This window comes from Colletotrichum destructivum, chromosome 3 (assembly GCF_034447905.1).
Source record: "Colletotrichum destructivum chromosome 3, complete sequence".
NCBI lineage: Eukaryota > Fungi > Ascomycota > Sordariomycetes > Glomerellales > Glomerellaceae > Colletotrichum > Colletotrichum destructivum.
The window spans coordinates 2,468,821-2,493,112 of NC_085898.1; the positions used below are offsets into that span (position 1 = coordinate 2,468,821).

The following is a 24,292-nucleotide window of genomic DNA, read 5'->3' on the forward strand; positions in this document are numbered from 1 at the left end:
GGATTGAGAGGTTAGTGTCCGTACAGCACACACCAACCTCGAGAGAGGCAGCGTTGTGTTGTACGCTACTGCTCGCATGTTGCGGGGTGGCAGTACGTATCTCTGTGTTACTCTAGTGGTCTGGTGAGAGAGTACATCGTAGTGTAGATAAATAGACGTGCAGACGGACAGACACATGGATGGGGGACGGGGAGGGGTCTGCAAGCCTGGGGGGTGACGGATGGATGATGGATTAGAGGGTATCGGGTTAAAGCTGGCTGGCTGGAGAAACATAGGAGACTGGTAGTCACGATTTTGGACAGGACCAGGGTCAGAACCAGGATCAGGGTCAGGGATTTGATTCTAGTCGGGGGAAAGAGCAGGGGCAAGGGCCAGGTGCAACGGCTCTTGTGGGGCTGGGGAAGTTGACGGAAGTCTCCACTCGCGCCAAAAAAGTTCCCTGGTGGGGGTGATAAGAGGGCGTTGGATGCCCCAAGAGCGATTACCCACGCTTGCTGAGTGGCTGGAATTCACGACAGAGATGCGGGGCCAGACGGGCGTTTGTGGTCTTCGATCTGGCGGCGCAACGTTGAGCAGGGGCGGAAGGTGCAAGGGGAATTTGGCAGGGGTCCCTTTTATGGGGCCGTCTCTTGCCTTAGCAGCGACCGGGAGCTCCCTGTTTGTCTTCCGTAGGTTATCGTCCAGAGATCCAAGCAGTGGAGGAGGAGAGGGAAGGGGAGAAAGAGGCCCGAGAAAGAGAGAGAGAGATAGATTGAGCCCAGTCGACGACCAAGGCTGACCGGGGGAGGGGGGATAGAGGACGGACGGGAACACACCGACAGACCGACGACACAACACAACAGCCCGGCCAATCCTGGGCATTTACGATTGAGGCGGTGGGCGATAGAATGGAGCGATGGATATGCTCTCTCTTCCTTCTTCTTCCCTGAACCATGACCGAGACTCGGACGCCGTCCGCCGTTCACCCAGAGTCAAACGACACTTTAATCAATATTAACTACACTGCCTAACCCAGCCAGCGCCCCCCACCCCTCACGGGAGCGCAAAAAGGCAAAGAAAACAAAGGACAAAAAACAAAGAGGTAAAAAAGGCACAAGCTTTTGGTTCCGTACCGAACAAGGGGATCGTCCGTCCGTAAACCTTCCTCCTATCCGATCCGAGGAACCGAGAGAAAGGGCGCGCGTGGGCGCAAATGGAATCAATTACTCGCAGGCAAATCGAAGATGGCGATTGGGTTCCTCACACACGGAGCATCGACCCTGTGGCGAGGCCAACAGACGGCGGTGAGCAGACGGCGCGCGTGGGGGGTTTGGGGTATCCGGTCGTCTCTCGGTCGGATGACGCCAGACGGCATCGGCATCTCGACACTGAGGCCAACTTGCCCCCTCCCCCCCCTAGGAAAGAGGGTGGGTAGGGGGTTGTCGTCCACGTCCGCAGTACGGTACGTCGCCGTTGACGTATCTGCCTCGCTTGCCACGGTGCCGGATTTCCACCTTGGCCCGACTTGGAGTGCCGTCGAGTTGCATCAAACCGCGGTTCCTCGGACACGACAATGATAGGAAAACCAACCAAAGAAAGGAGAGGACAAAAATAAAGCATAAAGCACGCAAACGTAGGTCCACCATCGCGACGTCCCAAGGTACAGGGGATCGAGGCGAGAAATACCCAAGGTCGAGGCCGGCTCCGTCGGTGTAAAGGCAACACGAACCGAGGACCCTGTGGGCTTGGCGAGTGGGAGTTCTGTCCGTCGTCCGTGGACGCCTTGTCCCGGTCCTTGTCGCCGCCGCCCCCCCTACTGCCGTGTCATGTCGTGTACCTCCGTGTCGTGTGGTGTTTCTTTAATCTAAAAGTTAGTGATCCGGCTCACTCTGTCAAACTTTCTTTGTCGTTTCCGTTTGCGATCCCCCATCTAAACAACGTTTCCGCAGGGGCAAGGGGGCGCGGTTGATTGAGCTTGATTTCTCCTGCAATCAAGCAAATGCTGGTTGTATCGCGCGTACGATTCACTGAGCCTGCCCGGCGTATCCCGGCCTTCTGCTCTGCCTCGAGTAATGGGAATCGCGTGATACCATGTTCTATGTATACAGGCATCCGGCCGACTTCGCCGAAAACCCAATCTAAACTACTGATACACTTTCCCGCCCTTCGCAGGGTATCCGATGCCATGGAGAGAAAACAAATAAACTAAAAAAAAAGAAAGACGGAGACCCAGAAAAAACAAAGCTCGTGCATCTCTGACTCCTGACTCCTGACACCGTCGCCCTCCCGGCAGGCCCATCGCGCTTATTTTCCCCACGAGACACCCCCCCCCCCCCCCCCCCCCCCCCCCCTCCCACCAACCCCTTTTCATCAGCCGCGCCACTTGAACCGGCTCTGCCTCAACATGTCCAGCAGGCCCGTCGGCAGCACGCCCTTGTCGACCACCGTCAGGCTGCCGAACCGCGCAATCATGTCCCTGCCGTAGAGCGCGCACACCCACCGCTCGTAGTCGCTGAGGCCGTACCAGCCTGCCGGCGTTGTCTTGAGCGCCGCCTCCAGCTCGCCCGTCAGCCCGACCGTCCTGGCCTTGGGCATCGTCCGCAGCCTTTCGAGCGCCTGGCCCAGCGCCGTCGACGTGCGCCGCCGGTGCCGGCTGAACTCATCGAAGCTCATGAATGGCTCGTTCCGCAAGTCGTTGTAGTCGTACGCCCGCCACGGGTGGTGGAGCGCGAGCTGCATTGTCGTCGTCGTCGTCGTCGCCGTATCGGTTTCGGCGTTCTCGAACGCCGCCTTCAGCAGTCGGTACTGCGCCGCCTCCTCGGCAAGGAACTCATCCACGATTCGGTTCGGGTCTGCCATGACGCCGTCGCGGATCAGGTACAGGTGCACGAACGGGTTCTCGAGCCCCAGCCCGCCCAGCGACACGGGGAAATACAGGTAGCCGTCCGGTACGTCCACGATGCCGAACCGCTCGCCGATCAGCCGCTTCAGGTGCGCGCCCGCCCCGCCCTCGCCAAACAGCCTGGCCTGGATGCGGTGGAACGTCGCCAGCATGCTGTCCACGTGCGCCCGCGAGAAGCAGTTGGCCACCCGCGCGCAGTTGGTCCGGAAGAAGCGCGCCCCGTAGATGTTCCACGCCTGGATCCAGTCGAACACGCTCCTGCACGCCCCCAGCTGCAGCCGAAGCTCCTCAATGTGCACGTCAATCTTGGCCTGGTCCAGCAGGAACCGCCCAGACGCCGCGTCGAGCTTGAGGAACCCCCACACGACGTCCCCCTTGGGCAAGCCCTCGGCCAGGGGCGGCGGTGGTGGCAGCGGCAAACGCTGTTGCTGGCTCGCCTCACGCCCCCCTGGGCTGCCGCCGCCGCCGCCGCCGCCTGCCACGATCCTGGCGCTACCCGTCTTGTCCTCGTTGAACTCGAGACCTGCGAGCTCCACGAACTCGGTCATCGTCTCCCACGCGCGCACGCACGTCTCGAGCCCGCCCCAGAGCCACATGTCGTCGTGCAGCCGGTAGAGGCGGCACCCGTCGGCCCGCTGGTTGACGGCGAAGTCCATGCAGAAGAGCATCGTCTCGGCCACGAAATCGGCAAGCGGCGTGCTCAGGGGCGTGCCCCTGCGCCGGATATGCGCCGGCGCGTCCGGCGCGTCCTGGGCGAAGCGCATCGGACACTCGAGGATCCGTCGGAACAGGTCGATCCACTCTGCGTCGACGCCGAAGAACTCAAGCACCGCGAAGATGGACGAGTGCGGCACGCTGGGGCCGAACCACTTGAGGTCCGACCGGATAACGGTGATATCGTGCCCCAGCCGCTTGGCCAGGATGATCTCGGACTGCACGAGGTGCAGAAGGTTCTGCACTACGGCCACGTGCGAATTGCGCGTGTCGTCCGCCTTTCGCTCGCCGTCCGAGCCGTAACCCCCCCTCTTCTCCGCCACACACGAGGGCAGCTGGTCCAGAAACACCTCGTTCCTGTAGTGTGCGGAGAGTTGGTTCACCACCGATCGGGAGCTCTCGACTGGGGTCGTTTCCCCAGTGAAAAACCGCAGCCGACGGAGCTCCTCCTTGCCGATGCGCTTCGTCGCGTCCTTGTCAACCCCGGGGGCCTGGACAAAGGACACGAGAACGTCGCGCATCTCGACCGCCCACTGCTTGCCGACGTGGTAGACGAAGATGGCCTGCAGGAGGTCTTCGTCCGGGTAGAAGCGGTAGCGGCCGTTGAGCTGGCGTCGCTGCTCCACGACAGTGGCGCCATCCCAGGCCCACGTCTGGCGGGTCTGCATGCGCATGTTGAGGACGTCGGCGATCTCGCTCAGGACGACATCGTTGCGGAGGAAGTCGTTGAGCGTCGTCCTCTTCTGGTCCGTGAGGATGTCGGTCCGCAGCAGGCCCCGAATCGTGTTCTTCAGGGAAGTCTCGTCAAAGTGCGTCCTCTTATCCCAGCCTGCCTGGAACTTGGAGATGCGGCCCCTCAGCTCGGCGAACGCGCGGTGGATGTCCTTGGTCGATGTGATGAAGAGCTGGCCCAGGTAGCTCTTGATGGCATTGCTGTCTGTCTCCTTGGCCCGAAACACGTACTGCTCCCAGGTCGCCCGTTGCCGGTGCATCTCCTCCCTGCCGACGGGCACAAAGCCGTCCGGTTCGTCGGCGGCCTTGCCGGCGGTGATCCATTCGTTCACGAGCTTGCCGTACAGCTCAGCGTAGCGGTACCTGGCGGACTGGACATCGAGCTCGTTCCGCATCGCCTTCTCGTAGCCGTCGAGAAGGTCGTCCGAGACACACGGGTCGTAGTCGGCCTGCTGCACGAAGCGCCGGAGGTTGTCGACGGAGACCAGCGAGCTGTCGTCCAGGGAGTTCATGGCGGGGAGCTTCTCGGAGCCGTCGACCAAAAGCTTTGCGCGCTTGCAGTGGTCTGTCTCATATGCCGCATCGTCCAGGAGCGCTCGCTTCCCCGACTCGTACGAGGCCTTCTGCTTGTCCAGTTGTTTGAGCTTCACGCTTGTGATGGTGTGAAGCGTCTGAGACAAGATATCGGAGGACGCCATCTCGGATCCTCAAAGAATGAGAGAACGGAAAGTGGTGAAGTGCAAATGGTGTAAATGAGATGATGCTGAGGGAGTGACGAGCTTAATGACAGATGGGCAGCGGAGACCGTCTGCAAGAGGGCATTTAAACCACCGCACGACGGCGATGAAGTGTGATGAGAAGTGAGGCCCGTTTCCTCGCGCCAAATAGTTCGTTGGCTTGAACCCAACCCTGACGCCTTGGTTTGGCCTCCTTTGGAGGGGCTTGAGGCTTAGTCGTCGTCAAAGAGAGACAAGCGTAGGGGTTGTAAGTGAGGCCCATTGAGGCCAAGTGAGGCCAAATGGTTAGCGGCCTCCACGGGATCTTTGGAGAAGAGAACCTGGACCTGCATGCTTGGGGGAAACCACAATTCATTTCTACCTGATTCTTTTTTCTTTTTTTTTCTTTCTCTGCTTGGATACATAAAATTCAGGTAGAAACTAAAAGGGAATTCGCGCGGACAGAAGGAGACGAAACGAAACAAGGGGGAAAAAAAGAACACTTCATACCTGAGCCGGTAGTTTCAGTGTCGATCGCTGGTCAGCCTACTGCTGCTGTGCCTGTCGCTGTGCTGTGATGACGCGCCGCCCGTCATTTCATGTTCAGTCCCTCGTCGATTGTCCACACATCAACAACCGCCGTGATGGTCCCTTCTCAATTCTGGTTCCGTTGTGATGCGTGGTAGAAGCGCAGTTGATACAGGCAGGCACTCCTCTCACGCCAAGTTCAGGTGGAGGTGGACGAGTTAATGAAGAGAGGGCGCCGCCCGGAAACGACACCGACATCGGCAGTGACGTGATTGCAAGGTTGTGCCGGCGGTGGGTAAGATAAGAGAAGCGTACGCAATGCTTCGGGGATTACTTTCCCAATAAACTCAAGGCTCGCGCCGCCTGTTGGAGGTTGTTGGTAGTGTCACTAGGCAGGTCGTAGCATGCCGCTGTGAAGAAATGTCGAGGTTCAGCTTATCACAGACCTTGAAGGAAGACGCCGCCGGCCTGCCACACATGCCGCGCGATTGCCTATTGCAGGCAAAAGCCCGGGCGCTGGTGGTGGGAACTTGGGGGGCATGCGCCGAGATTCGGGGGCGTAGGAACTCTGGGGAACTGCTAGGGCCTCTTGACTAGCCAGAGACGCCGCAGTCATTGGTCAGCGACTCAGTGGGTGGTGGACGGGCGGTGGTGCTTTCTCTGGCAATGACATCTTTCCCGGGAGCAAAAAAGTAAAAGTATCTTTTATTACATAATGCCGCCTTTTGAAACCTCACCTCGTCGTCGGATGCGGAGGATGACTGAGAATTATCGATTAGACGTCTTGTTCGACTTAATTGACACACAGGTACCTATCCTGGTTTCGGAAGATCACCTTCGTACGACATCCCAACGCAAGTCAGCCAACCCAAAGGAGGAAGTTCAGGTGGAAAAGAGGCACGCGACATGACGGATGAAGAACAACCCCGGCGAGCCGCCGCCGAGCATACCTCGGAGACGACGCCTCTGCTCAATGGCACCACCAACGGCACCACCAACGGCACCATCCCCGGGTCCGCCGCCGCCAACGATGACGAGACTACCGTCGTCACCGAGACCGTCTCCGGCACCCGCCTGTCCCTCATTCTGGGCACGTCGTACTTTGGCGTCTTCCTCGGCGCCATTGACAGCACCATCATCGCCACCCTCTCCGGCCCCATCTCGAGCGAGTTCAAGTCCCTGAGCCTCCTCAGCTGGCTCGCCACCGCCTACCTCATCTCCAATGCTGCTTGCCAGCCCATCTCCGGCCGCCTGACCGACATCTTCGGCCGCGGGCCCGGTCTCGTCTTCAGCAACCTCTTCTTCGCCGCTGGCAACCTCATCTGCGGCCTCGCCACCTCCCAGTCCGCCATCATCTTCGGCCGCGTCGTCGCCGGCGTGGGCGGCGGCGGCCTCATGTCCATCTCCACTTTCCTCGGCTCCGACCTCATCCCCCTGCGCCAGAGGGGCGTCTACCAGGGCATCGGGAACATCGCCTACGGCTCCGGTGCCATGCTCGGCGGCGTCTTCGGCGGCCTCATCAACGACCACACCGCCATGGGCTGGAGGCTTGCCTTCCTCGTCCAGGTGCCCCCCGTCCTGCTGTCCGCCGTCCTCGTCGCCGTCCTCGTCAAGGTGCCCCCCAAGGCCTCCGACAAGTCCTACCTGGCCCGCATCGACTTCTTCGGCGTCTTTCTGACCATCTCCTTCCTTGTTCTGCTGCTCCTCGGCCTCAACGCCGGCGGCAACCTGGTCCCGTGGTCTCACCCTCTGCCCCTTACCACCATCCCCCTCTCCATCGTCGCCTTTGTCGCCTTCCTCGTTTGGGAGACCAAGGTCAAGCAGCCCATCATCCCCGTCCGCCTGCTCTATAACCGCACCATCCTCGCCGCCTGCCTGACCAACCTCCTGTGCACCATGGTCATGATGATGGCCATGTTCTACGTGCCGCTGTACCTCCAGGTCAACGGCCTCTCAGCCACCCAGGCCGGCCTCCGCATTCTGACCTCACCCGTCGGCGTCTCCATCATGTCCCTCAGCGCCGGCTACATCATGAAGCGCACCGGCAAGTACGTCGTCCCAGGCATATGCGCCCTCATCCTCTTCAACACCGGCATTATCATCCTCACCCAGTTCAACGAGGAAACCCCGGCCTGGGTCAACTACGTCGTGTTTTTCCTCGTCGGCGGGGGCTACGGCGCCATGCTAACCATCACGCTGCTCGGTTGTATCGCCGCCGTTGACCATTCTCAACAGGCCGTCATAACTTCAGCGACATGTGAGTTGAACCTGATCTCGGCCTTGCTCCTTCCAACGCAAGGCAAGGTGTGGCAAGCACTAACAAAAACCTCGCACAGACTTGGCCCGGAGTCTCGGGGGCACCATCGGCATCACCATCGGCTCCGCCGTTTACCAGAACGTGTTGCGGAACAGGCTCTGGGACCGGTTTAGGGACTACCCCGATGCCGCTGAGATCATCCGCCGCATCAGGGACGACCTCGACGAGCTGAAGAACCTGCCGCCCGGGTGGAAGCCCGGCGTGGTAGACTCCTTCATGGAGGCTTTTGGTAGCGTTTGGTACACCATGCTCGGCCTGTCCATCCTCGCCCTCGTCTTCATCTCCTTGATGAGGCAGCACGTGCTGCACTCGACCCTGGAGAGACGGTGAGGCAAGTAGACCGACGCGCCACGTACACGTCAAAGGAAAGCCGTTTGTGCGGCCCCTCAGCTTAATAGACCGGCTAAAATCGCTGCCATTCCGGAGCATCACGGTTGAGAGCAATCTCAGACGCCAGATCAGCAGCATGTAGCATAGTCTACTATGTGTTCTGCCCGAGCGCCTCCAGTAAATACCCTTATCTAGTATTGTAGGTCGTGTAACATTGCAAAAGCGCATATGTGTTGTAAAATACAAGAGAAGAGAATTACGTCTCTCGCCAAAAGCCCGGTGGAGGTGGCATTGGATCGTAGTCGAAATCAGGTCATAGTCTACAACCACCGCGAGCAAGCAATGGCACCGATTCAAGTCACGCTCTTGTTTGATAAATCGGCAAGAGTAATGGACAGGAGGTGTGCATTGATCTGTATGCCGGGTTTGCGGCCTGTGTCAACTCTTCACCGTCGTTGAGGGGATATGAGGCCGGCTTTAATTTGGATGCATTTTCATCAGTAATCCATCTTCCCAGACCATCCAACCCTGTTATGAACAGACAAGGCAAACTCATGCGTACGCCAAGGTGTTGTCGTCCCGAATCTTGCCTGCAACTTTGATGCTAGCTTCGTTGCCCGCGACACAGGGACCTCGGACGATAATCTGTTACAAACCGTTAGCGGTCAATTCACATTGCGAACCAGTAACAGACTCACCTCTCCCTGATACGATTGATCGGCGTTCTTGTGTTTCTCGGTGTCTCTCAGGAGTATCTCGGTGCTCGTCAGGGGCGGGCCAAAGTGTGACTGCTCATCATCGTGGACTCTGTAGTCGTAGTAGCCAGTCTGGGCGACAGCGCCTGCAACCTTGGGGGCAGTAAGGGCGTAGATAACCCTAGCGCCGGTAAAGACGCGAATGTCAGAGAGGACGCGGGATGACAGCGGCGGCGATCCAGCCCCGACTCTGTCTGCCACGTAGATCAGGCGCAGTTTCCCAGGGGCAGTGCCGATGGCGGGTCGAGATGCGCTGTTGAAACGCGCAGCGATAGAGGCGACGGGCATGACACCGTTTTCCGTGAGACTACGAGACTGCGCCCAGTGAGCAACCTTAGCCAACGCAGAGGACGAGCGGCTGGTTGACTCCCGGTGCGTCTTCAGCAGGGTCTCGGGGGTCAAAACCAACACTGTGGGAGCAACGCCCTGGGTGGCAAGGACCAGGTCGGTAGATTTCCCAGCGACGGAGTTCAAGGCGACGGAGGCGTTGGAATACAAAGCAGCCAACGTCAGGATGAGTGTGTGGATGTTTGTCAAGGAGTCGGCCGGCAAGAAGAGGTCAGAGGGGCCAAGACGTTGTGTCGACGGAACTGCAGCGAGCTGGGCAGCCACTCCGGATACCAGGTTGGACTGGGTAAAGCGCACCATCTCTTCCATGGTTCCGGGCGTTGACTGCCAGAAGCTGATGACATCCTTCGCCTCGGTCTTCTTGTCGACGGGGGGCAATTCCTTGGCGGCTTCCGCAGGGGCCTCGCGAAGGATCTCCTGCCAAGTCGCGACATTAACGCTGCCTCCCATGCCTTGGGGAACTTCGTTCCAGTCCATATGAGCACTGCCCTCGTCCACAACCCAGATAACCTGACGGAGGGCGGGGTATGCCTTGACTACCGGGTCGAAGGGGAATGCGCCGGGAGCGGTGACGACGGTATCCGCAGCAGAACGACGCAGCATCATGATGAGCTCTTCGTCCGAGACATCAAAAGGGATCAGAATGGCTGTGAGGTTGGGATAAAAACTGCAGGCGAATAGTGCAACCAACAACTCAATGGAGTTGGGCAGGTAGATGGCAATGCGGATGCCTCCCTGCTCGTGGATGTGTCGGCCGATGAGGTTGATCTGGCGGGTGATGTCGTCTGCAGGGTATCAGAGGTCAAGCACTCCGGAGACGCAACAGAATGTGGACTTACCGAGCTGGTGCTCGACGACGTTCTCGGAGCCCAGGACGGTCAACAGCCGGCCCTTGCCCGCAGACGACTTGCCCTCGTCTTCGGAGGCGCCGGTCGCCGCCCTTCTCCAAATATCCCGAAGATCTCCATCGCGTCCTCTCGTCCATTTGGAAGCGCCAGCGTCCTTGACGTTGAGCCCCGTGTTCAAAGGCATGCCATGGGGGGCAGAGTGGGACCGGTAGACGGGGGATTCTCCTGGTTGTCGAACGGGCGAGCCTTGAGCCTGGCGCGCAAGAAGCATGGGATGGGTATCGGGATCCTGGCTAGAAACGACTCGGTAGGAAACAATAGCGACAAGGAGGGTGACGAGGGCAGTGGTGTATGCGTTCCATTGTCCGAACAGGCCCGAAACGCCCTCGTCCATCTGGAGCATGAGGTTGTCGAAGAAGCCCATGGTGGGCGGTGGCGCGGTGGTCCGAATAAAGCAAGCCGATTCAGGTACCGAGTTCGGTTGGCGGAAGTGGTTGCGGCAGTTGAAGCAGGTTAACGAAAGGCTTTACGTGGCCTGCATGGAAAGCTCGGGAGTTTAAAGAGAGGGAAGGGGAGGGAAACATGAGGCAGTGCTACGGTGCTCGAGCTCGGAGGTTTCGTGGTGCTGAGGTGGGTTGTGCTGGCAGTCAACGGCGGGGATTCTGACGTCCTCCCCCCCCCCCCCCTCGGCTTCCGCAGCTGACTTGCGATTCGAGGGTACCTAGTACCTTACTTGTAGCGTTCTCCAACAGCCGGACAGCCTGGACTGCGAGACTCCGGCTGCCGTTTGGGAAACTTAGTCAGCCTGCAAGTCTACAAGTTTGGGTACGAAAAGTTTGAACACGCATTTCCACGGCTAAGGCCCCTTGGTGAAGAACTCTGTTTCAAGTGTACGTATGTGATAGCTACTAGGGGGCTTAGGAGTTGGAAGGTAAGTACCTAGAGAAGCTTGTAAGCAAGTATCCAGATAGTAGAAGGTACATTTGAGTATCCTCCGCTCCATTTTGTGGTCGTTCATGTCGAGTGCTTCCAGCTTGGATACTTAGGTACCTCCTCTGTAGCCATACGTGCCTGTCAGCCAAAGGCAAGCCACCCTGCTAGGCATATGCAGGCTGAAGGTCTCCACTCGAGACAGACCGCTCCCTGCCGGTTGCTGTGGTCCATGTGGCTGAAGCATTGTTTTTCTGCCGCTGCATTTGCCAGATGCTCCAGCCATCGTCGTCGACAGCGTCCATCAACCATCGACACCCCTCGACTTGAAGCGGCGCACTGAAGCACGCCCGCCCTCGGCGACCGCGCAGCGTCTAAACGAAAAATTACTAACACAGAACAGGTTTGCGACATCATTCGGACCGGTGAGCCGTCCCGTTCATTCACGTAATGCGACATCAACCTGCAGCTTTGACTAATGTTGTGCGCAACAGGCCTTGACCCTGATCGTGACGACCGCCTCCCCGACTTCGACTTCTCATTCTCGCCCTTAGCTTCCCATCAGACACATCGGACAACATGTCGTCGTCAGGGGGCCGAGCGGCTATCACCACTCCCGTCAGATCGACGCCACAGAAGTCCACCCCCATCGTCGACAGCCCGGGCACTTGGAGACACCCGCGCCTCAATGAGATCACAAGGCGGCGCAATGCAACAACCTTCTCCGAGAAGAACGTGAGAAGGATTGCCTTGAACATTGGATTTCTTCTCAGCCTCTGGCTTTCTCAGATTCTCACCAAATCGTACATCCCCGCACAGTGGTACGTCCCTTTCCCTCGCTCCGAGTGCGTTGGCTCTAACCATTGCAATAGGCTCAGCGCTCCCCTACGATCCTATCTAGGCTGGGCGTACTATTTGGTCCAGCTCTTTCCGCTCGCCAACATTGGCATGGCCATGCTGCCACTCTTCCGATCCGAGGACGACCTGTCGGATATTCCTCTGACCCCCGCGCAGCGCAAGCTTCTCGGCCTGCCGCCCAGCTCGACGGCAGCGACTCCTGATGCCGTCTACAGCACACCGCCACGCTACTCGCGCACTCCGTCTTTGGCGGGCTCACCTGCGAGCAACAGAAGCTTCTCTGGATCCCCGCTGTCCGGCAGGGGCAGCCCGGCTCTCGGGAGCTCCTTGAACGGGCAGTCGTACTCCCCCTCTCCACTCAACAACAGCCCATCCAAGTTCTCGGCAAGCCTCAACAGCAACCGGCGATCATCCTTTGGCTCTTCGACAAACTTGGGGGCAAGCACGAGTTCTTCCCTCTTCCCGGACCCAGGCACGCCGAGCCCTTCAGCTGGAAAACGCACCAGCGTCGGCTTGAACAACAAGTGGCTTTACGAAAGGGGCAGGCGGTCGTCAGGCAGCAACTGGATGCATTGAGTGTTTTTATCGGCTGTCGTGTTTTCGGATGGGGCAGGGGACGACAGCTTCGGCGTCCTTAATTCATGAGACTCTTTCTTTCCTTTTGCAATGGCCTACAACACAGATGGCTGCGGCCACGGATAGGAAGGCCTCTGAGGCGCTTCTTGGTGCCATCCTCCACTGTTGCAATGGAGGACACGAAGGCCTGTCGAAGGCCTCACGCAGCAGACCAAATGATTGCAATGTATATACTCGGCTGGCGTACGCTATATATGGACGGCGAAGGGACTGTACTACAAGGGGGTCCTGTCTCATAGATGCACCTGCTCCATCTGATTACGTGCTGTAGCGAAGCTCCATCATGATCCACATGCTAAACTCTCGGGGAAGCAGCTTCGTCCTGTCCTGTTCTGTTCAAGTCCAAAGTCTGGTTGCCTTTCTCGATGCGCAAACAGTAGCCAATGTGGGAGATTAGAACTTCTGAGGTCAGGGATGGGCCGTTTGATGCTGGACCTAGCCAGTTAAGCCAGTTGTGCCGGTGAGTCTTCCGATGCCCAATCCGAGGGATGGTGACAGATACAGGTACGTACCCTGGCATGAAGGGCATTCACCGTCAATGGGATCAGATGGGAACGTGGACTTTTGGAGTTCGGAGAAAGGCCACCCCGCTTTTGTCCCCTTCATTGGCCAGATACCCGTCAACGACCCGCTCTTCCCCCATTACGTAGCACTCGGCGCGCCTCTGGTCTGGAACCCTTCAACCATCATCCTCCCAAGCTTCGCCCCGTGAGAACATATCGACGGATATGATCGCTCTGTGACAACATGGGCGCCAGCGATTCGAAGCTTGTCTTCAAGAAAGGCATTTTTAGGCTTTCTGAAGAGCGACACATTCCCGCCGATGACCCCTACTGGACTTCCGTAAGCTGGCCTCTTTGCGCCTCGCCCTCACCCATGATCCCAAATACTGACCTGACTGTGCCTACAGTTCTGGGAGCTTCCTGAATCGTCAGAGGACATCTTCAGCCTCTTCTCTCCCGCCGACATCCGCCGTACGCGAGACAAAGCCCTTGAGAACCTCGAAACTCTGATACTTGCATTGACGTCTCGACTGTTTATCCTGCGCCATCATCCATCGTTTCCCGATCCCGAAATCGCTCCCCAACGAGATGCTCTCAACTGCGTCCGCGTCCTGACACGCATTCTTCCCTTCGTCTACGAGGCAGATCAACTTCAGTCATGGGAAGAACGGTTCTTCTGGGGTGCCCGGAGGAAGAGGACGAGACAATCGGCCATCGCCGCCGAGGTGCTGTTTGACGGGGCTCAGGATGGACAGCGGCCGCCCAAGAACGAGACCGAGGACTTTGAAGATGCAAAGCCCCTCGCTGAGGAGCTCATCGATACCTTGATCGATCTGCTGTTCTTTTCCGATCTCACTCTACCCCGGCAGCCCGCCGGACGGCCGAAAGTCAGCTATGCCATCTGGCAGAGCGGCGTTGGATGCAACACATCCGTGGCTACGACCAAGGAATACGAGAGCAACCGAAGCGAGATACTCCGTCTATTGCTCACCATGACTAGCCAAAGCATGTACATGTCGCCAAACATATTGCCACAAAAGGGAGTTCGAGCTCTGACGCACATCTGCACATGTCCCGACAAACAGGTCGTGCTGTCAGTACTGTGCTCGCTGCTGAATACCGTATGTAGACCTGCCGTCTCCCCCAACGCCCATTGATGCTGTTGCCTGTTAGTTCCGAGCACGATGCTGACAACAACAGACATTAAAATACAACCCTGCCACCTGGCGTGTACCGTACAACACGTTGGTTTTCAAGGACGAGAAACAGATCCTGGTGACATATACTCTACAGCTTCTGCTGGTGTTTCTTCTATATCCAATTCCTGAGCAGAACGGCACCACCCCCAAGAACTACTTCCGTCACTTCCTTGGGAGACTACACCGGCCCCATGACTTCCAATTCATTGTCGACGGTATGACGCGGATTCTCAACCAGCCGCTCCAGGAAAAAAGCTCGTATCTGCCCAGCGGACAGACGACAGCAAAGTTTGCTCCTGAGATCATCATGCTCTTCTGGGAAATCACCCAATGCAACAAGAGGTTTAGGTCTTTTATCATCGACACTGAGCGAGCTCACGACTTTCTCGTCCTCACCTTGTTCTATGCATTGGAGTACAAGAACGACGCTTCCAAGCAGGGCGTCGTGAGAATGTGCGCGTTTTTGCTTCAAACGCTGAGCGTAGAGAAGAACTTTGGCACCAATCTGAACCAGATTTTTGAAGGGCAAGACAGCCTGCCGTTGACCATCAGGATACCTGGGTTCAACGGAACATATGCCGATTTCCTGATCCATGTAAGAGCCCCAGAGAGGCCTTTGAAATGAGCACCGGCTGACACAGAATAGTCCATTTACAACCTCATCACCACAAGTCAAGGCAGGCTAAACGCCATCTATCCGGCACTACTGGCCGTGATCAACAATATCGCGCCCTACTTGGAAAAGTTGAGCTCCGCATCTGCCTCAAAACTCATGCAACTGTTCTCCTCCATGTCCTCACCCTCGTTTCTGCTTGCCAATGACAGCAACCACGACTTGCTCAGGTCGCTGTTGGAATCAGTCAACTCCATAGTAGAACACCAATACCAAAGTAGGAGACCAGAACGCCTGTACCTCACCCGAACTATATATGCTAATGCCATGACAGAAAACCCAGAACTGATCTTTGCGGTTCTGCGCAACAAGAAACGCATTGAAGCTTTGCGAACATTCACGCTCGAGAGCGGCCAGGAGGAGATTGAAAGACGAAACCGCCGCCGCAAGGAGTCTGCCGCCACTGGGGATGGCCTCGAACCCAGCTCGGTGAGAAGCTCGGCTGAGAGCATCCGCAGTCCGACAGCATCGCATCCTCGGCCGCCGACGCTCAGTGACGTCCCGGAAGAGGATGGCACTTTCGCCATCGGGGACGACGAGGACGACAGCGATGACGACGACCACCGTCCGACCCCGGCCCAATCAACCACGAGTGAGAATCCGTCCGTGGCGTCTTCGCAAGCGTCGGTCGTGGAGGACGCAGTGCCGACACAGCTGCGCGGCATGTCTGAGAAGGCCAGAGGCAAGATGCCTGCTGGCATGAGCAACTTCTCCAGACAGAACAGTACCACCAGCCTCGGCGGGTATTCCGTCAGTGGGCAGTCTCAGTCCGGCGCTTTCGAGCCAACGGCTCATTGGATCGAGAGCTGGCTGCCAGAACTTCCTCTCCACACCATTCTCACCATCATCCAGCAAATGTCTGCTCTTTTGCCCAGGCAAACACTCGCTGGGGAGTCCGCATCCCACGAGACACTTGGAAAGATCCAGGAGATCAAACTTGTCGGAATTGAGCCGACGCCGCCTCGGGTACACTCGTTTGAGTGGTCACAACTGTCTCTGGGTTGGTACGAGTCTCTCTTATGGGGCTTCGTGTTCACCAGCGAAATCCAGATTTCCAAGGGCACGGTTGGCATATGGAACGGTACGGCGATCAGGTTATTTCGCGTGCAGGAAACTGCACCGCAAGGGCCAAGCTTGGCTTCCCCGAGAGGAGCCGTCGACGCTGTAGGAAGCAACATCGTGTCTCGAATTGGCGCGATGAACTTGCGCGGGGGTCCAGGAGGTGCGCCGTCGGCTGCTTCTCAGCGACCTAGTTGAGACAGCCGCGGGTGCGACTTAGAAGGCTGCGGTTTTTGGTCTCTATTCCTATTCAGCGATGTGCGTTGCGAGGGCGCATCTAGAGGGAAAGGTTCAAAGATTTCCCAACAAGAGGTAATGAACGTACTTTGGAGGTAATGAGACTCTAGAGGGATGCCGACGAAGGCCGGAAATGCATTGTCGCGACAGCCTGGGCATACTGAGAGGATCTGGGTAGTCACGGACACGACGCAGGGGAAGGCCTACCTTGAGAAGGAAGGAATTACGAAGATGCCGGATGAGTCGAGTGGGGCCACGAATGAGAAGGGCGGCGTTTGAGGAGGTATATTGTACAGAATACAGAGTTGGCGTCAATCAGCTGCAGCAAGGGGACGTATGCTTGCTTAGCGACGTTGGCCATGCATTGACAGCCGATAGAGAATCTTAATCAAGTCGACATATGGTGTTTCATCCTGCGGATATGGGTGAAAGAGCACAACGACGGTCCCGAGTCCCTGCGGCGGGTGCGGGTGCGGGTGCGGATGCGCCGCCCGCGTGGAGGGACTGGCAACATCGCTAGGTACGACAGGGTATTCCTGGGCACGGAAACGGAGATCGACCTAGAGACCAGAGTCGAGTTCGACACAAGTTTCAGTCACCCGGAAACCTCATCCCTCTCTTTCTTAGTACTCGCTTCGCCAGTTACGAACCCCCAACATCGTTGCTATGGATATCCGCTGCAGCAGCTTCCGTCCTTGCAAGCCGTTCTCACGGAAATGAACCTGGATATTCAGTCTAACAAGATAAATGCGACTCCTGACGAAAAGGATCAAAAGAAAGGCTGGTCGTCTATTGATACAACACTTGATAAAAACACATCCAACCCGACACGTGGTTGCCGGGAACATGCCTTGCCCAGTTAGAAAGTCGTTGGATGTCGGCATCCCAGGCACATCGCCCACTGTGGGTTCCGGTGTAAACTTGAATTGACCTAGCTGTTAGAAACTTGACCCTTTTGGTTCTTCTCAAGTCATGTCGTTGTTCTCTTGATTTGGTTCATTTCCAGGCGCTCGCTGCCCGTATCTGCCTTTGAGCACGCTGAGGGAGGTAAACAATGAACATTTGAATGTTGTCTGTCAATTGTGTAGGCTTCACATCAAGCCGTCGATCAATGACATGACTACTAGATCTGCTTTACTCAGCAGCCCAGTCTAAATGCCCAAGGTACGTTCATCGCATCATGTCTCATGGCAGGTGCCCAACAGGCCAGTTAGAGTCCCAGTCCCAGCCTGATCAGAAGAAGCGAACAATGTCGTCGTCAGCTAGGGACCGAAAGATGTGGCTTGACGTGGCGAGTGCACCATAACGACCGACAAGGGGCGCAACAGGACCCCCGGCCAATGAAGCCTTTGATCTGGGCCACTTGGACAAGGAACGCGACTCTGTACCTGGGCAATTCCGGCGAAAAGGGGTGATCATTTCCGAACTCGCTGGGGGTGTGAGGGAGGGACTCGTACGCACCGCCACGTTCACTCGCCATGTAACCGGCCTAGACCGCCCATCTTCTCCCGTCTTTGCATCTTGAGCCATTCAGAAGATACGTTGGCTAACAGGGGGTGAGCGGCAAGCCACAATGCCACACCACACCGCACCACACCGTTGGCTTCGCGCCGACAGACACGACATGGGAGTAGGCATTTATCGAATTCCCGGGCGATAGCAATAAAACGGCGCAGGACGTCGTTTTCAGACAGAGCTTTTGTACTTAAGAGTTTGCCTCGCTTAGCTGTCTGTGGTGGAATCCTTTCCTGTTGTGTTCGCCGTTGTTCTTCTCCGGGGCTTTCAACCTGAAGGCGTCCATCACCAGCGCCCCGCGTGTTCGTTTACTTGCGGTGCTGCCGCCGAACACTTGTAGAAGAAGCTCCGCCTGAAGACCCTTGTTGGCTCACCAGACTATGCGCATGAGCAGCGACCATGGCAACCCCTCTAGAGTCCAGCGCTATTCTCTCGGGAGACGAGATCAAGCCTTATCGCATTCATGTGAGCCCTCACCCGATCGATGGAAGTGAGCTATGGGGTCCGTGGCTAACACGATCGGTAATTCTTGCAAATAAAAAAAGGTCTCCAGCAAATATCTCGATCTCACGAAACAAAAGCTGGAGCTCACGAGACTGCCGCACGAGACCGTGGAGTCCAAGTCTCGGGACTGGTGGGAGCCAAAGACCCAGATCGAGCCTCTCATCGACTTTTGGTGAGTCGGAGTGAAGGGGACTTACTTACTCTCCCGGGACGCGCATTACTTACCAAAAGAAACGACACTTCAGGCTTGAGAGGTACGATTGGCGAGAGCAAGAGGCCATGTTCAACGACCAGCTGCCCCAGTTCCGCACCGCCGTGACTGTGCCCGGCTCGGACTCCTCCGTCCGGCTTCACTTCATCCATGTGAGGTCGCCCCACGAGCACGCCGTCCCGCTCCTCCTCCTACCCCCTTTCCCCTTCACGAACCTCTCGCTCCGGCACCTCATCCAGCCCCTCGCGCAGCCCCAAGACCCGGACGGGCAGCAGCCTTTTCACGTTGTTGTCCCCTCCCTGCCCGGCCTTGGCTTCAGCGACGCCTTGCCCGGCAACACCCCCGTCATCCCGGCGACGGCGGGAATCCTCGACCTCGTCATGGCCCGGCTCTCGTACACGGGCTACCTGGTCTCCAACACGTCCTCCGCCGCATCGAGCCCGGCTGAGATCGACTGGAAGCTCGCCAACCGCCTGGTAACATATCATCCCGGCACCTGCCTGGGAGCCCACTTCATCAACCCGTCGCTGAAGGCCCCGAGCCTGAAAGAGGCGCCCCTCGAGTGGATGAAGTGGTCCCTCGCCAAGTTCTTCCGCGCCCCCATCCTCGGCTATCAGAGCGAAGACATCCGCTCGCTGGACCGGACGGAGCACGCTCGGCAATGCGAGTCCGCGCCGGCCGTTGAACCGAACACGCCGTCCTACGCCTTATGTGACTCCCCCGTCGGCCTGCTGGCCCTCGTCCTCAGAGTCCTCCGCGTCCTCGGGACCAGGAAGGAGTTCTCCGCCGCCGAGATCATCACCTTCACCCAGACCGCCTGGCTCCCCGGGCCCGAAGCCGCGATGCGGTTCTGGGCGCACTGCCTGACACAGCGGGAAGAGGAGGAGCCTCCGTCGGGACTGGGAAAGAAGCCAACCGTCGCCATTACGGTTTTCTCGGCGAGCGGCGACACGGGAGCCGCAGGCGCCGGGGCCCGGGGCGCACTGCCTCACGCAACACCAACCCATCACGTGTGTCCCGCGTGGGCCAATGTCTCGTACGACACCGCCTACGTGCGCCGCGTTGCGGGCAGTCCGGGGCTCGTTGCGTGGGACCGCCCGGAGCTCATCGGCGAGGGCGTCCGGGGTCTGACAAGGAGACTCCTCTCCCCAGAGGGCCGACTGAAAGGCTCCGGTCAGCCGAGCACGGCGCCACTCCGGGGCGTCGTCGTCGATCCGCCCGACGCCCCGCCGAGCGCGGGCGGCCAAAGGTCGAAACTGCAGTCTCCGAGGACTGCGGCGGCGCCTTCCACCCCGCAGATTGAGGCGGCGACCTGGCGCCTCGAGCGGATCCGCGAGGCTTCCGAGACCCCAAAGAAGACAGCTCGGCAGGGGGAGCACGAGGGAGAAACGCCCGACCCCGACTTTGACGGGGCGAGCCCCGACACCATTGTGGTTACGCCTCCGCCGAACGAGGGTTTGCGATAGTTGGTCGTAGCAGTTCATGTTGGTTTCTTCTTCTTCTTCTTCTTCTTCTTCTTCTTTCATTTGTATCATGATACCAATGGATGCGTTTCCGAGACATGTGAGCATGGTGTACGCGAGGAAAAGGGTGCTGGGCACGAAGAAGGGCTTGTTTGTCTAGGGACCAAAGGTGACTAATATCATTCCTACCTTACGTATTGCACACGACGCCAAAGCTTTCAAATCCTGCGCGCTGTTGCTTTGCTTCCATGTTGGCTTGACACAGGGAAGTAACTAGTTTGAGTGGTATATCCCAGAGCGGACACCAGGACCAGGACACGGCCAGGTATAGCCATGGTATGTGCAGAAGAAGACGTATGGATTCTCGGGACGGGCCGCAGAAACCGTTCAGGACGGGCCATATCCATATCAAGCGATAGAGCTTGAAGAAGGCGAAAGTATTGGTATTATCGACGAGATTACCCCTCCTACGCCATGCACCGAAACCATCCAACCCTATGTATGACCAAAACGCCCCAAGCCTGTCCTCATTTATTCTTCATCACTGCTGTCCATGACGAACCCTCCCCTCGTACGCTGCCGCGCGCGTCCTGCGGGCACCGGGGCGTCGTCTTCGTCATTTTCCGAGTCGGCGTTCGCCGCCTTCTGCCCCTCTGCCCCCTTTTCAGGGGATGGATCTTTAGGGGATAGCCGCCTCCGTTTTATCGTACCTTGGTCCTGCGAGGAAGACGGGCTAGACATTGTCAAAGGTGTCCTGTTATCGCCGTTTTGCTCCTCCTCGCTCCCAGCATCCATGTCCGCATCGGCGCTCGCTTGCGTCGACTGGGTGGCCTTCGTCAAGGTGACGAGATCATCGTCGTTGTCGTCGCTGTCGTCAAGGACAACCGCGGCCGGCCTCTTGGTAGGCGCTGACAGCGTCACCTTCTCCACGACGCGAGCCATGCGTAAGCGCTGAGCCTCCTCCCGAAGGAAGAACTCGCGGTCGTACTCCTCATCCGTATCGTCGTCACTGGCGTGGACGTATGCCTCACTCTTGACCTTTCTCGCCTTTTCTCTCTCCCGTTCTCTGCGCTTCCTGGCCTTCTCCTCCACCTCGGAATCGTTCGGCTGCTCCTCGGTTTCCTCGCTCCCTTTTCTGCGCCGCCTTCGCTTCGTCGTCTTGGGCGCGGGCGCGTCAATGGCTTTGCGGACGGTGGGTCCCAGCGGCTCGAAGAGGGGGCCGTCGTCAATGTCGCCTTCGTCGTCGTCGTCGTATTCGGCCCGCTTTCGAACAGCCTTCTTCCGTCGAAGCTGATCATCAGCAGCACCGCCATCTTCGAAGACAGGCGGGTCAAACTCGGCTTTATTGATAAAGTCCAGGCTCTCATGCAAATTTTCCGCATCCACCTGGGAGGGCAAAATCCATAACGACTCTGGCGTCTCCTCAATGGTGGGAGCAAGCCTTTCGAACCCCACAAGCTTCATTAGGAGGCGCAGGTGCGAGTTTTTGAACACGGCATTTCTGCGGGCATCGCCGTCCGGTCGTACAGCTTGGCAGGATTAGCTTGCCGAATTGAAGACAGGGTTTGAGAGATGAACTTACTGAAGGGTGGAGGTAGATTGGCCGTCTCATCAGCCGATGCATCTTCCGCGGTTGGTTCGGTGCGTTCCACAGACGGTATGACCTCGTTTGCTGCCGCCCAGGCACGCCGCTCGCTCTCAACAGACTGAAGCATGGATTTGACCCAAGCTATGTGGTCACCTTGATTCTTGTCAAGTAGGGCCCCAACAACGATGGCGATTTGTCGATTGCGTTCTTCGGTATGCTTGAACTCGAGTTCTGCCGCGGGCCGGGGATTCGATGTCGAAATAGTCTGTTTCTCATGGCCGTACTCCAGATAAAAGGCCGTGCTGTTGGTCTTGGAAAATAGCAACTCGATCACGAGTTCAGGCCGCTCCTCAATCTTGCGCATGCATTTTCTGAGAATCTGCTTCGAGAGCTCCTCCCACTCCTTGAACATTCCCGAATTCCTGTCCAGAGGCTCCGGGCCCTTAATCATGTTGTACAGGAGGTGCACAATGTCGACCCGGAACAGCATCACACCCATATCTTGCTTAAAAGCAACGCGATAGAAGTAGCGGTGAGCGCGCTTGAGCTGAGAATCATCCAGATCCCGGTAATATTTCGTAAAAGCGACAAAAGTGTCGACGACTCCCTGAGGCGTGAACCGCGATGTAAATCGGTGGAAGTCGAACTTGCGCTCCTTTGAGGTTCTCTCGGCGTTAGCCTCGTCGTTTGCGGAATCGTCGTTGTCTCCGTCGAGGGTTTCCACGCCCGTGGTGTTCTCAGCGGCCTTCTTCTTCCGTCGAGTACGCCTGCGAGACCGAACCTGCATATCGACGTTTTGTTTCGAATACGCCTCCAGAATCCGCAGGAAATGGTGCGTCAGTTCCGTGGCGCTGTCGAGATACTCAAAGCCCTGTTCTTTGTATTGCCTCACGACGTTGGCGATCAGGTCGTGCGTGGAATCTTCGTAGAAGAGACGACTCAATGTGTTTTCCGCAATGTCTTGGTCATCCTCATTTCCGGACTCCGTCATCTCTTGAACGGTGAGGAGGATTTGAGTAAAGCACCGCATCGACGTCGTCAAGGTGGGCCAGTCCTTTTGTTCCCAGGAGTCGTGCATCGTCTTCGTCAGTGTGACAAACATTGGCTGGTTCAACACGCCGGCCACGAGGTTGAAGCTGCTGATATCGTCGGCTGTACCTGGCTTCTTGGCTTCTCGTTTGGACTTTCTGCGAACTCGCTCCGCCTCCAAGAACCAGGCGACGAGGTACATGAACTGTCTCCGATGGTACGACAGAACGTGCGGCGCTTCTCGGTCGAGAGATTTGCGGACATGCTCGAATAGAGGGTTGAAACCCGCGTCGAGGAAGTCTTCAACAAAAGTCCGAAGTTGGGCATTAGCTCTTGCGTTGAGCTTGACGGGTGCGCCGAGATCTTTTGATTCCAGTTCGCCCTTCTTCGCCCTGCGTGGTGGCTTAAACGTTTTGGACTCGTCAAGCTTCTTCTGCCGCGTGATACTGTCCGCAAGCGCGTCCTGGCCGGTGATGGTCGATACCTTTCCGTCGTCGCGCTGCATCCATATCATGGTGCCAAACCGGTTGTGGCGCGTGGGTCCCTTGCGATTCTGCGCACTGCGCATCGCAGTCTCTTTGCTCATCAGGGACGACAGTTCTTGGGCTTTTGCCTTGCTTAACTGCCGCTCATCCATGAAAAGCTTCTTAATGTCGACCTGCTTGACCAGGTGGTATATGACTTCCATGACAATCACGTCCTCGGTGCGGAAGTCTTCTCCCATGTTTGATGCCAGCATCAGCAGCACCGCAAAGATATCCTGGAATGAAAATGCATCGATCGTCGTGGAACGGGATATCTGCGTCTCGTCGCCTTCGTATTTGGCACCCGGGGGAGGAGTAATCATGGCCATATTCCGAAGGAAAAAGAGCACGAGCTTGATAATGCCTTGGTCGCGAGGAGTCCGGTCGCCAATCGCGATGGCCATCGATGGCAATGCGGTTCGAACAGCCGTGTTGAGAATTTGAGCACCATCGAAGTTGATGATGGCCTGCTTGTAGCCCACTTGCGCAAGTTCAAGAACCGCTATGTGACGGTGATGGTTGACCGTCATTCGTTCGGCGTCTCGATCCATGGGCCAGGTCAGTGGCACCATGATCTCGAAGCACGCGAGGGCGACGCGAGCCTTGAACTTGTTGTTTGTGTCATTTTCGGGCCAGCTCGCGAGGATTTGGAGGAGGTCGCCTTCGACAAGGTTGGCGCCTGCAATGCATCGTGCAACGTCCATGCGGTTCGTTTTTTCGTCGTAGAAGCGAATCCATTTCTTTAAATCGCGAAGAACCTCGAGGGCGTCGTCGCCGAGCTTGTATCGGCCATCGTCGTCGGCACTTGTGCCACCAAGCTATTCCCCCAGGTCAGAAGTTGAACGAGAAGCGCGGAGCCTGATTAGATGCCCTGTTCGCCAAAACTTACCGCGGATACAAGACTGTTGATGTGTGCGCGAACTTCGGGGTGGACAATGTCTGATGTCCCGTCCGGCATCTCCATTTTGATGGCTCTGGGGGGCTCAAGACGATGGCGAAATGCAATTGAACTGCGGCGTTGTCTCCATCTACGTACCACATCCGGGAGTGGTAGAAAATGTTTGGAGGGGACGATGACCGGGTCGGAGAGCCGACGCGTTCGACGCGGACAAGCGCGTCAGTGGAGTGCTACCCTTAATTGAAGACCCACCTTTGGTGTGGCACAGTCAGATAAATGGGTACGTACCGGGAGGT

The 24,292-nt window shown here is 57.5% G+C and overlaps 7 protein-coding genes across 7 annotated transcripts; 4 read left to right on the forward strand and 3 right to left on the reverse strand.

Annotated features, from left to right (window-relative positions):
- Positions 1–2,348: 2,348 nt before the first annotated feature.
- CDEST_04833 (Putative EF-Hand 1, calcium-binding protein) lies at positions 2,349–5,972 on the reverse strand. The gene has a single exon (XM_062920992.1). The coding sequence runs from the start codon at positions 5,023–5,025 to the stop codon at positions 2,350–2,352; it is 2,676 nt and encodes an 891-aa protein (XP_062777043.1). The 5' UTR covers positions 5,026–5,972; the 3' UTR covers position 2,349.
- A 300-nt stretch (positions 5,973–6,272) lies between these two features.
- Positions 6,273–8,436, forward strand: CDEST_04834 (Putative major facilitator superfamily, MFS transporter superfamily). Its single transcript, XM_062920993.1, has 2 exons — positions 6,273–7,828; positions 7,908–8,436. The coding sequence occupies exons 1-2, from the start codon at positions 6,478–6,480 to the stop codon at positions 8,216–8,218; spliced, it is 1,662 nt and encodes a 553-aa protein (XP_062777044.1). The 5' UTR covers positions 6,273–6,477; the 3' UTR covers positions 8,219–8,436.
- Position 8,437: 1 nt separating this feature from the next.
- Positions 8,438–10,835, reverse strand: CDEST_04835 (Putative AMP-dependent synthetase/ligase domain, ANL domain-containing protein). Its single transcript, XM_062920994.1, has 3 exons — positions 10,161–10,835; positions 8,917–10,106; positions 8,438–8,863 (listed from the first exon to the last, which is right to left on the reverse strand). The coding sequence occupies exons 1-3, from the start codon at positions 10,591–10,593 to the stop codon at positions 8,771–8,773; spliced, it is 1,716 nt and encodes a 571-aa protein (XP_062777045.1). The 5' UTR covers positions 10,594–10,835; the 3' UTR covers positions 8,438–8,770.
- Positions 10,836–11,379: 544 nt separating this feature from the next.
- CDEST_04836 (Putative nuclear pore complex component) lies at positions 11,380–12,885 on the forward strand. The gene is made up of 3 exons (XM_062920995.1): positions 11,380–11,524; positions 11,594–11,920; positions 11,972–12,885. Exons 2-3 carry the CDS (start codon positions 11,679–11,681, stop codon positions 12,531–12,533), a joined length of 804 nt encoding a protein of 267 aa, XP_062777046.1. The 5' UTR covers positions 11,380–11,524; positions 11,594–11,678; the 3' UTR covers positions 12,534–12,885.
- A 400-nt stretch (positions 12,886–13,285) lies between these two features.
- CDEST_04837 (uncharacterized protein) lies at positions 13,286–16,662 on the forward strand. Its single transcript, XM_062920996.1, has 5 exons — positions 13,286–13,436; positions 13,504–14,217; positions 14,297–14,890; positions 14,942–15,185; positions 15,243–16,662. The coding sequence occupies exons 1-5, from the start codon at positions 13,341–13,343 to the stop codon at positions 16,223–16,225; spliced, it is 2,631 nt and encodes an 876-aa protein (XP_062777047.1). The 5' UTR covers positions 13,286–13,340; the 3' UTR covers positions 16,226–16,662.
- A 1,516-nt stretch (positions 16,663–18,178) lies between these two features.
- On the forward strand, positions 18,179–19,960 carry CDEST_04838 (Putative epoxide hydrolase, alpha/Beta hydrolase; the record flags this gene model as incomplete). The annotated part of the gene is made up of 3 exons (XM_062920997.1): positions 18,179–18,244; positions 18,325–18,455; positions 18,529–19,960. The coding sequence occupies 3 exons, from the start codon at positions 18,179–18,181 to the stop codon at positions 19,958–19,960; spliced, it is 1,629 nt and encodes a 542-aa protein (XP_062777048.1).
- A 427-nt stretch (positions 19,961–20,387) lies between these two features.
- On the reverse strand, positions 20,388–24,184 carry CDEST_04839 (uncharacterized protein). Its single transcript, XM_062920998.1, has 3 exons — positions 23,988–24,184; positions 21,540–23,916; positions 20,388–21,486 (listed from the first exon to the last, which is right to left on the reverse strand). The coding sequence occupies exons 1-3, from the start codon at positions 24,060–24,062 to the stop codon at positions 20,489–20,491; spliced, it is 3,450 nt and encodes a 1,149-aa protein (XP_062777049.1). The 5' UTR covers positions 24,063–24,184; the 3' UTR covers positions 20,388–20,488.
- Between the last annotated feature and the right edge of the window lie 108 nt (positions 24,185–24,292).